The sequence below is a fragment of the Chiloscyllium punctatum genome, chromosome 6 (genome assembly GCF_047496795.1).
Source record: "Chiloscyllium punctatum isolate Juve2018m chromosome 6, sChiPun1.3, whole genome shotgun sequence".
NCBI classification, from domain to species: domain Eukaryota; kingdom Metazoa; phylum Chordata; class Chondrichthyes; order Orectolobiformes; family Hemiscylliidae; genus Chiloscyllium; species Chiloscyllium punctatum.
In genome coordinates this window covers 41,824,090-41,836,603 of record NC_092744.1, presented here as the reverse complement: position 1 = coordinate 41,836,603, position 12,514 = coordinate 41,824,090, and the positions used below count along the sequence as shown (strand labels likewise).

Sequence of the window (12,514 nt, the reverse complement as noted above, 5' to 3'; positions counted from 1 at the left end):
CGAACAAAATATCTACTGAAACTCAACATGGTCAAATCCACAGAATAGCACATCACAAGAAAAATTTGTACAACGTAAGTACTCCATAAAATATGTCAAAAGAACTAACAATAAAGGTGAGCAACATCAAGAGCCGTGGTTTAAAATATCCAACTACTATGAATCAGCAATCAACAAAGCAAGTAAGGTGTTAAACTCTACAGGTCAAGCAGCAGTGCAGACGTGCATATGCGAAAGCCAAATAGTTTTCTTACCTTTGTCAAGAAACATGATACCAGCCTTTTGATTAATAAAAAAGGCACAAGTAAAATACAGAGGAAGGAAATCTACTAAAACAATATAGCTAAAATAAAGGTAGGAAAGCTATTTGGTTTTAGCAGTGAGAGTAGAACCCTAGCAGATAATTACAAAATTCCATAAATTTAAAACAAATTTTGATGATATGTGGCATATATTATCGAAAAAGGATCAAGTAATCTACCATGTGTAAAGATTCTAGAGCTCTAAGGATTAAATAAAAAAAAGTTACCTGATCAGGTTTGGTACACATGCAATGTTTGGAGTTTTTGATGTGAATGGCGATGCTACGGAAGCCTCTAGTTCAGACAATGAGATGCCACTGTGTGCTCGCTTTAGTGCCTGTAAATCACATTTATGTTTTACACATTTCCAAAATAGTTAGGAATGTTAACAATCTAAAAATGATAAAAATAAACTTACACCACAATCATTGGCACCATCTCCACACATTCCCACGTAATAGCTGTCAGAACAAGGATTCAAGCAAGATATTAAATATTACTTTTCAGTGTGTTACTGTTTTCTAATGTGGTGAACTAAATCCACAAATATAATTTCTAGACAATGTTTAAATTATTGCTGCCCTGTAATAATTTGGTATTGTGGTGGTATTATTGTATGAGGAATCCAGTGAAGGCTAAACTTAGGGGTTTGGGTTTGAATCTCATCATGTCAGATGGTGGAATTTCAATTTAATTAATAAATCAAAAATTAAAAACTAGTCTAATTGTGAGCATTAAGCCATTATCAATTTTCATAAAAGCCCATGTAACCCACCAAAGTGATTCAGAAAAGAAAAAAAATGTGACATTTTCCTCTGGTCTGGCCTACATATGATTCCAGGTCCACAACAATATGGTTGACTCTTAACTACTCTTTGTAGAAGTCTAGTAAGCTCAACTGCATCTAACAATTATGAAGTCTAATAAAAGGACTGTAACTGGGTGCATAACCCAGTACTGAACAAAGCACTGGAAAGACAATGGCATACTGTCCTGTTAACCATGCAAAGTCTTCCTGCCCAACATTCAGGGGCTTGTGTCAGAATTGGGAGACTATCACATATATAAGTCAAGAACAGTCTGACATAGTCATTCTCAAAGAATCACACTTTAAAACTTCCCATACACCATAATTAACATCCCTGAGTATGTCTGTCCCACCATCACAATAAACAAAGTGGCAGCACCATACTATAGAGTTAAGAAGGAGTCCTTCTGGAAGCCATAGAATCCCCACAGTGTGGAAACAGGCCACTTGGCCCAATAAGTCCACACTAAACCTCCAAACAGTAACCCAACCAAACCCCATTCCCCTACCTTATTACTCTGCATTTACTCCTGACTAATGCACCTCACCTACACATCCCTAAACACTATGGGCAATTTAGCATGGCCAATTCACCTAGCCTGCACATTAGATTAGATTAGATTACTTACAGTGTGGAAACAGGCCCTTCGGCCCAACAAGTGCACACCGCCCCACCGAAGCGCAACCCACCCACACCTCTACATCTACCCCTTACCTAACACTACGGGCAATTTAACATGGCCAATTCACCTGACAGGCACATCTTTGGACTGTGGGAGGAAACCGGAGCACCCGGAGGAAACCCACACAGACACGGGGAGAATGTGCAAACTCCACACAGAGAGTCGCCTGGGAATTGAACCCGGGTCTCTGGCGCTGTGAGGCAGCAGTGCTAACCACTGTGCCACTGTGCCGCCCCTTTGGACATCTTTGGACTGTGGAAAGAAACCAGAGCACCTGAAGGAAATCAATGCAGACATGAGGAGAATGTGCAAACTCTACGCAGACAGTCGAAGTCCTCAACATTGACTTTGGATCCCATGAAGTCTCATGGCTTCAGGACAAAAATCAGCAAGGAAACCTCCTGCTGACTGCCACTGACCACTACCCTACCAGGGAATGAGAATTGTGGTGAAAACTCTCTTCTGGTTTAAGGCATACAAGGCATAGCCAAAAGGAAAATGGTTATAGCTAATAGTCATCTCAGCTCTGGGACGTAAGTGCCATGTTATTGATGGAGCAACTAGAGATGCTTGGGCATAGGGCACTCCTGTGCCCAACCATCTCCAGTTGCTCCATCAATAACATGGCAAAAGTGAGTACTGCAGATGCTGGAGATTAGAGTCAAGAATGTGGTGCTGGAAAAGCACAACAGGCCATGCAGTATCTGAGGAGCAGGTAAATCGAGATTTTGGGGAAAAGCCCTTCATCCATCAATAACATGCCCTACATCATAAAGTCAGAGGTGGAATGTTTGATAATGATTGAACAATCTTCAGCACTACCTATAACTCCTCAGATATTCAGCAGTCCACATCAAAACACAGCAATCTGGACAATATTTAAGTTTGAGCTGATAAGTGCCAGGCAATGACCATCTCCAACAAAAGAGAATCCAATCATTATTCCTAAGATATTCAATTGTATTACCATTGCTGAATCCCCAATATCAACATCTTAGAGGACTATCATTGACAACAGCTGCAATGGACAAGTCAATGGCTACAACTGCAGGTCAGTGTCTAGGGTTCTGCACACTGACTCACCTCTTGTCCACCATCAAGGCACAAAGTCATGAGTACTAATGAAAACCGGCCACTTGTGTTGATGAGTGCGATTCTATCAAAACATAAGAGGTTTGCCACTACCCAGGACAAAGCTACCATTTGATTGATACCCTATCTAATAACTTGAACATTAACTCACTCAGCCACCAATGTACAGTGTGTACCATCTACAAGATGTACTGGAATAACACAGCAAGGCTCCTTCAACAGTGCCTTCCAAACTGGGGATCTCTACCACCTAGGACAAAGGTAACAGAAACAGGCAACACCAGAACCTTCAAAATTCCCTCCAAACCACACACCATCCTGCTACTTCACTGCTGCTGGAATAAAACCTTGGAACTTCCTTTCTAATAGCATGACAGACATTCCTATGTCACATCAACCCCAACAGTTCATGCAGACAATTCATCACCATTCTCAAGAGCAATTAGGGATGAGCAATAAATGCTGGCCTAACCATCAAAGCCTACATCTCATGCTTTGTGATAAAAATAATGATCAAAGTAATTCTGGAGCAGAAAATTCTAAAAGATTGTACTTTTTGTCTGAGTCACGTGTTCTGGGTTCAAGTCCCACTCCAGGATTTGAGAAAACAATTAGGGTTGACTCTTCAATAAAGAATTATCGCAGGTAATATTGTTTGGATGAGACTTTAAATCAAAGTCCCTTCTGCCTGCTTGGAGGAATATAAAAGAATCCACGGCATTATTTTCAAAGAACAGCAGAGGAATTACCCCTGGTATACTGCCTAAACTTCATCCACAATTCATTATCACATTATTGCTAGTGGGAGTTTGCCCCAAGCAAATTGGCTACCATACTCCCAATATTACATGTGACCACTCTTTAATGTGCTTCATTGGTTCTAACAATCTTCAAGATGTTTAATGGTCCAGAAAAGTTACATATTAACGCAGGTTTTATAACCTTTCAAGGAAAGAAATACATTACTATTTATGCACTTGTGCATGTAAAATGAGAACGATAACAAAATTAAACGAGCAAATTTAATTCTGAAATTTATCATAAATGTATTAAAAGTATATTGAATTATTATGCCTCTTTGCCCACCTGTCTAATATTTTCCAAATTGAAAATAGCAATTTAGTACTCACTCTACATTTTGAAATGCTTCTACCAGCTGTGTTTTTTGATCTGGAGCCATGCGAGCAAATACCGTCCCATTTAGTATTAACTGAGATGAACAAAAGGACATTTTAGTTGTGTATAGTCAAAAATATCTATAGCCAAAGTTATTCAGAAAACATCAGTTGCCAATTACTGACTTTTGAAAGCAGATCCTGAAAATGTTCATTTATAACAGAAAAGGATTTGCCATCCATTGCAAAATGATAATGGTTCATCTGATGGAGACCATCTCCAGAGCCCTCATTTTCTGCTTTAATGTCGATGGCCTATAAAGGGAATATAGTTCAAATCAAAAACAAAATTAATGATTTAAAACCAACATATTTATCTACTTGCAAAATGAACAAAGCATCTATATAATGTTACGCTGGAGTCCAATTGGCCTATCATGTCTGAGTTCACAGTACTCTTTGATTGGAGCCTTGGAGCCCCCATACTAATTGCACATCACTTCTTTTAACTCCAACCCCAATCCTTCCACCCCACAAATTTATCTTCTTGTTCTTCTTTTTGATATATCATCCAATTTCCTTTAATGTTTCTTCCAGTTATAACTTGTTCGGTGCAGAAGAGACAGCCATTTGACCCATTGTGACCATGCCAATAAAAAAAATCTGACTACTCAGCAACTTAAGTGGATTTTTATTGACTGTTTAAATGTTCAGTGTTTCTGACTCAACCTTTCAAATTGTGAGTACTAGACTCCCACCAAACTCAGTAAAAAAAATCTATTCTTCTCTACTTTTAACCTTCTACTTTTTAGATAAATCTTATTCAGCATTTTCTCCTAACTATATGCCATCCAGGCCTCTCAATTGAAGAGGAAGGCACTGAAGATTGGTAAACTAGAAATTCGATGTTCTCAGTCAGGGTGTTATTGTGGAGCCTAGATCTGGCATTTGCCTTCCCTGTCAAACCAAACTCTTTGCAGGTGTTAGATAGATTGCCCATTTGCAGCTGAAGGTGCTCCTTGGTAGTGTGACATCATCAAAGTACAGCAACTCACTGATGAGGATTTGGTGCAACTTTGTCTCAGATCTCAGATGAGCAAGTTTGCATTGTGGATGTTTTGATATGTAAATAGACACCTTTGCAGATTACCTGATGCATATGAAGCAGAAAAGGCAACATGATTCTTTTTAAGTCCTCTGGCAATCATAATGGGTTCTGAGGTTTCCCAGTCATTGCTGACCTTACCCATTATCTTTTCACGGAAACCCAAGTTCACATTGAGCAGCTTCAGCAGGTGACCAAATTTTTCTAGCATCTCAAATACACTACCTCTGCTCACATTGATCAAATAGAGTCATAGAGCTATACAGCATTGAATCAGACCCTTCGGTCCAACTCGTCCATGCCAACCAGATATCCTAAATAATGTCTTGGTAAGAGTGTTAAAAGCAAATATAGTTGTTTACATTGTTCACAGTTTACATTGTTCATAGCTACTGGACCGAGATCTCATCAACTGCAAATCTTTCAGTTCTGAGAAAAGCACACTGGGATTCAGGTTAGATGTGTTCAGCCAAAATGTGCAGTCTGACAAGGGCAATACAGGCAGCAACTTTCCCAACAACTAATAAAATGTCCAACTAATCTTGTTAGCCTTCTGTCAGAGATACCAAAAACAACAACAGAATATATAAAATTGCAATATATGTGCTTATATTGAGGGGGTTCCACTGGCAAATATTCAGTGCAGCTAAGTATGAAGTAATCTGCTTTGGACTGAAAACATTGTATCTCTGTTATTTGGATGTACTAAGAGATTGAGAAGTACATGTACATTTCGCATGAAAATAAAGTAGTCATATACAAACAAATAATCATAAAGAACTACATGCAGGACTGACTAATTCAGGCCCTTGGACATGCTCCTCCATTTAATGTAATCGTGGTTCATCTCATCTCGGCCTCAACTTTATTTCCTTGCTCATTTCCAATGACTCTTTAATCCTTTGCTAGGTAAAAATCTGTCCAAGTCTTCCTCAAATTTATTTAATGTCTCGGTATCCATCACTGTCTGGATAGTGAATGCCATAGATTCCCACACTTTGAGAAAAGTACTGCCTCATCTGTTTTACAACTGCCACCCCTTAACTTAAAATTATGACTTCATGTTCTGGATTGCACCACAAGAGGCGGCAATGGCCTAATGGCATTATCTGTGGATTTTAATCCAGAGACCGAGGTAATGTTCTGGGGAACCAAGTTTGAATCCTGCCACCACAGATGGTGGAATTTGAATTCAATAATAAAATAAATCTGAAATTAAGAATCTAATGTTGACCACAAATTCATTGCCGATTGTCGAAAAAAACCATCACTAACATCCTTGAGGGAAAAGAACTGCTATCCTTACCTAATCTGGCCTACATCTGACTCCAGAACCACATCAATGTGGTTGACTCTTAACTGCCCTCTGGGCAATTAGGGATATGCAATAAATGCTGGGCTAGCCAGTGGTGCCCTCATCCTGTGAATGAATTTAAAAAATCCATTCCATGTCTATTTTGTCAATTGCCTTTAACATCTTAATTAGCTCAATTAGATCTTCTCTCATACTTCTAAACTCCACCTAAGCTGCTAAATCTCCCCTCATAAAACAAACTTTTCATCTCTGAAATTAATCTAGTGAACCTTTTCTGAACTGCTGCCAATGCAATTACATTCTTGAAATGTTAGCTTTCATAATTGGATGGCTAGAATATAAAAAGTAAGTAGTTTTACCAAGCTGTACAAGCCTCAGCTAGAAATATCTGTGGTACTGTAAATAGCTCTGAGCTTTAGAAAAGAGATATTGGCTTTGACAAAGTGTTGCACAGATTGACCAGTCTGATATCAGCATTCCAAAGGTACAGTTTAAGGTGTCACAATATGAACTAATTTTGTATTACATAAACATGCAGACTATTTATGGGTGATTTGATTAAGGTTTTTAGGATTTAGAAGGGAAGTGACAGAAGGAAACTTTCCCTGTTGTAGTGGTAACAGCTGAGCTACCAAAACATGCAATGCTTGTAACTGCTGGCTTTCACTAACCGGTCAGTTTCTAGATTGCTCTGGCATCTCTTGCTGCATGCCTGACAGATTGAGATGCAAACAGGTGAAATTACAATGATTTTGCTAGAATGTGATTACTTGAGTCTTGTTTTGCTGGCATTTTAACAATTGAGAGCAGGTGTACCTGACTGTCTATTCACCGGATTTCCAATTTACACTTCAGTTGGGCAAAAAATTCAAACAGTAAACAGTGTCCTTTGCCATACAAAAACTTGCAGTAATTTTGTTATTCTTTCAGCATCTGAGATTCAGCTTGCTGGCTGGCGAGTTCAAGTAACAACCTATCCACCAAATGACCCACCATCTTCCCCACAATTCTGTTCCATTCTCAGTGGTTCATCATCCATTTTGCTGAGACCTTCCATCCTTCACTCTGGCAATCATTGTCAACATTGTTGTTCCTAACTTTGCCCTGAACATTAAGATTATGGGGAATATGTTAGAAGGGTACCTTGGTACATGAATAGCACAAGATTATGTACAGGTATGTCAAATAATTTGGAACATTAATAGAATGTTATCATTTACCATGAGAGGAACTGAATACAAAAACAGGGAAGTTACACAGAGCATTGTTGAGACCACAGCTGGAGTATTGTATATCATATTGCTTTCCTTATTTAAAGAAAGAATTAAATGTGTTGGAAGCAGTTCCAAGAAGGTCCCTAGTATAGACTAGTAAAGAGACTACATCTTTTAATTTTTCTGTATTTTTGATTGTGGACTGCAATAGGTAAAGGGCTCTTCAGAACCAAGGATTGTGGAAGAAATTGCTGTGCTCAACGTGTCTAAACAATCAATAAATAAGTAATTACGCAGATTTTTCTCAATCATTTAAAATACTCTACATTTTTTATTTGATCGAAATCCATACAGATTCTTCCATAACCTTTATTTACCAATTAAGAAGAAAACGGGATATCATACCTCTGAAGCTGCAGTGGATATATCAAGGTGTCTTGGAGCATTATCCGCATACAGCCAATGTATTTGTGCATTCTTTCCATCTTTTGGAGGCAAAGCATCTGCAATAATTACTTTATCCTGAGGTAAAATCATCCCAGAATTTCTGGCTACAGAAATTGCTGTAAGCATATTATCTCCTGGTAGAACACAAAAGTATAATTAAGCAATGGATATGCAATAGAATCTTTCCTTTTTCGATTATGGATAAAATCAATTCAAATTTTTCATTTTATTCTTTTCAGGTTTAGAAACAGAACTAAATTTTGATTGATGTTGTTATAGCTTTGATGAATTTACCCTCACTCCTGATTAAAATTTACACAAACAGGAAAATACTTAATACTTTAGGACCCCATCTCTAATCTTATGACCAGAGTCAAGAGAGTGTTGCCGGGAAAGTACTGCAGGTCAGGCAGCATCTGAGGAGCAGGAAAATCAACGTTTCGGGCAAAAGCCCTTCATCACCTGCCGTGCTTTCCCGGCAACATACTCTTGACTCTAATCTCCAGTATCCGTTGCCCTCACCTTCGTCTAATCTTATGACATCTGTACAATGCAAATCAATGACCAATCCTTTGACACATAAATTATAACACAAATTCTTTGCATCGATATACTAATGTTCGCATCTGAAGCAGAATCAATTAACTGCACTGAAATTCCTTGTGATGTCACCCACAACAGTGAGTCAATGACCATGCTACAAGTTAAATGATTTATTTTTTCACTACGACTTGATGGTGGGAGCATTCCTCAGGCAAACCGCTTATAATTATTAGCAGATACATTGAAAACTAAACCTTCAGTGTTTGATTCTAATATTACATATGAAGTGAAATGTTCCGTTTCTATATAGTGATATACTTTGATTTGTAAGGAAAAAGAAATTTAACAAAAATAAAATCACAAATAACACTAAATATAAATGGTCATTTAAATGTCCTTGAAATGCAAACACAAATATTTTAAGTGACAGGTGATAGATGTTTTAGCTCATGTAATGCCAGTTTATATTTCCTGATTAGTCTTGGATCTTTTTTACATACTTTCCCTCATTTTAACGAAGGTCATGACACCACTCTTTTGTCACAATTAACCCCATAAGACCATAAGATGTCACAGCAGAAGCAGCTCATCAGGTCTGCTCTGCCATTCAATTACATTTTAGCTGAAATAATCCTTAGATCCACTTTCCTGCATTTTCACCATAACCCTTGATGCTTTTACTGATTAAAGACCAATCTTTTCACAGCCTTGTATATTCTTAGCAACCCAGCCTCTGTATTAAAGAAATCCACTGATTCACTACCTTCTGAGAGAAGAAAGTCCTCATATGTCTTAAAAATAATTATGTACTCTGTTTGCAGTCACTCCTACAAGGGAAAACAAACTCTTAGCATCTACCCTGTCAAGCCCCCTAAGAATCTTGCATTCTTCAATATCACCTCTCATTCTTCTAAAACCTAATGAGTACAGGCTCAACCTACTCAACTTCTCATGAGAACATCTTTCTATACCTTGGACCAATCTAGTGAATGTTCTTTAGACTGCCCCCAATGCTACTTCCTTAGATGTGGTCTAACTTGTATAGTTTCAGTAAGATTTCCCTATTTTTATATTCAATTCCCTTTGAAATAATGGCCAAGATTCAATTTGCCTTCCCTATTATCTCCTGAACTTGGACATTAACTTTTTGTGATTCATGCACAAGCACCCCCAAATTCTAAGCTGCAGCTTTCTGAAGTTTTTCTCCACTTAAATAATACTTAGTTTTTTGATCCTTCCTGCCAAAGTGGATGATTTCATATTTCCTACATATTCCATGTGACAAGATTTTGCCATTTTCTCAACTTGTCTACATTTTTCTGTGGATTCTGTGTCATCTTTACTACTTGCCTTCAGACCTATTATTCATCTGCACATTTGATATATGCACTTACCTCATCCAACTTATGAATAGATAATGTACTGTGGCACCCCATTTGTTATAGGTTGCCATCCTGAATTTGCCTCCCCTTCTCATCTGGTCTTTTATTAATTAGCTAATCATCGATGTTTAGATTAATTCTAATCTAAAAAGTGAGATAACGGAGTTTTACAGACACACACACAGACAGACAAAGACCCACATGCACACATATATTTTGTGGGGTGAATTTGTACCTGCAAGGTTACATTGTATTTTGCTCAAAAACAGCATGAATTAATGTAAAACTCCGTTATCTCACTTTTTAGATTCGAAACAATCTAAACATCATGGCACAGACAGAGAACACAGGGGGCTAACACCTTCAAAATATTGTCTAGCTATCACCATTGTTAACAGCTAACCTGAGAATACAACTTTAAAAAAAAAGGTTTTGTGATTTACACATGAAAGAAGTGAAACTGTCATGGTATTCTAACAGATGAAAGGCTTAACAGACAATCAATTTTTCAATGTATAATTTCAGTTACATCACACTGTAAATTTTTGTGAAAAACTGTGTGTGTTAGGATTGAGCCCTCCACTACCACCTGAAGGAGCAACGCTCCAAAAGCTAGTGTGCTTCCAATTAAACCTGTTGGACTATAACCTGGTGTCATGTGAATTTTAACTAAGTAAATACTTTGCACTTTCTTCCTAGCAAAACAAGCTTAACTCCCTCTAAATTTCTACCAATTTTTTTAAATTCACATGTGAGACTTGGGAGTCGCTGGCTGGCCAGCACTGATAGTCCATCCCTATTTGCCCTTGAGAAGGTGGTGGGGAGCTACCTTGAATCGCTGCAGTCCACTTGCTTTGGTTGACCCACAATGCCGGTAGGGAGAGAATTCCAGAATTTTGACCCAACGACTGTGAAGGAACGGTGGTATATTTCCAAGTCAGGGTGGTAAGTGGCTTGGAGGGAAACTTGCAGGTGGTGGTGTTCCAAAGTACCTGCTGCCCTTGTCCTTCTAGGTGGAAGTGGTTGTGGGTTTGGAAGGTGCTGTCTAAGGATCTTTGGTGAACTTCTGTAGTGCATCTTGTAAATAGTACACACTGCTGCTCCTGAGCGCCGGTTGTGGAGGGATTGCATGTTTGTAGATGTGGTGCCATTCAAGCGGGTTGCTTTGGCCTGGATGGTGCCAAGTTTGTTGAGTGCTATTGGAGCTACACCCATCCAGGCAAGTGGGGAGTATTCAATCACACTCCTGACTTGTGCCTTGTAGATTGTGGATAGACTTTGAGGTGTCAGGAGGTGAATTACTCGCCGCAGTATTCCTAGTCTCTGACCTGCTCTTGTAGCCACAGTGTTGATGTGGTAAGTCCAGTTGAGTTTCTGGTCAATGGTAACCCCAAGGATGTTGACAGTGGAGAATTCAGTGATGATAATACTTTTGAATGTCAAGGGGTGGTGGGTAGAGTGTCTCTTTTGGTGATAGTCATTGTCTGGCATTTGTGTGGCTCGAATGTTACTTGTCACTTGTCAGCCCAAGATATTGCCCAGATCTTGTTGCATTTGAGCACAGACTGCTTCAGTATCTGAGGAATTGCAAATGGTGCTGAAGAGTGTGCAATCATCGGTGAACATTCCCACTTCTGATTTATGACAGAGGAGAAGTCATTGATGAAGCAGCTTAAGATCGTTGAGCGTAGGACACTACCCTGAGGGACTCCTGCAGAGATGTCCTGAAGCTGAAATGACTGCCCACCCACAACCATAACTATCTTCCTTTTTGCTAGGTATGACTTTAACCAGTGGTGTGTTTGTCCCCTGATACCCATTCATTCCAGTTTTGCCAGGGCTTCTTGATGCCATACTTGTTTAAATGCAGCCTTGATGCCAAGGGCTGTCACTCTCACCTAATCTCTGGAATTCAGCTCTTTTGTCCATGTTTGAACCAAGGCTGTAATGAGATCAGGAGCTGAGTGCCCCTGGCAAAACTCAAACTGAGCGTCACTGAGGAGGCTGTTGCTGAGCATTACTTTACTGATGATGGAGAGTAGACTGATTGGGTGGTAACTGGCCGGGTTGGATTTGTCCTGCTTTTTGGGTACCGGACATACCTGGGCAATTTTCCACATTGTCAGATAGATGCCAGTGTTGTAACTGTACTGGAAGAGCTTGGCTAGAGGAGCAGCAAGTTCTGAAGCACACATCTTCAGTATCATTGTCAGAATGTTATCAGGGTCCATTGCCTTTGCAGTGTCCAGTGCCTCCAGTCTTTTCTTGATATCACATTGAGTGAATCGAATTGGCTGGAGACTGTGATGCTGGGGATCCTGGAGGAGCCAGAGATGGATCATCCACTCAGCACTTCTGACTACAGATGGTTGCGAATGCATCAGCCTTATCTTTTGCATTAATGTGCGGGACTCCATTATTGAGGATTGGGATATCTGTGGAGTCTCCTCCTCCAGTGAGCTGTTTAATTGTTCATGACTGGATGTGGAAAGACTGCAGAGCTTAGAT

At 39.2% G+C, this 12,514-nt stretch overlaps 1 protein-coding gene across 3 annotated transcripts in view; it reads right to left on the bottom strand.

Annotated features, from left to right (window-relative positions):
• The window catches only part of atp13a3 (ATPase 13A3), a 162,060-nt gene that overhangs the window by 49,757 nt on the left and 99,789 nt on the right, over nucleotides 1-12,514 (bottom strand). For all 3 annotated transcript variants that reach the window (XM_072572532.1, XM_072572533.1, XM_072572531.1), the window contains exons 21-25: nucleotides 8,040-8,215; nucleotides 4,187-4,315; nucleotides 4,016-4,095; nucleotides 721-763; nucleotides 530-639 (exon numbers count right to left, since the gene is read on the bottom strand). In XM_072572532.1, the coding sequence (XP_072428633.1) occupies nucleotides 530-639; nucleotides 721-763; nucleotides 4,016-4,095; nucleotides 4,187-4,315; nucleotides 8,040-8,215 (538 nt within the window). The remainder of the gene's footprint in view (nucleotides 1-529; nucleotides 640-720; nucleotides 764-4,015; nucleotides 4,096-4,186; nucleotides 4,316-8,039; nucleotides 8,216-12,514) is intronic.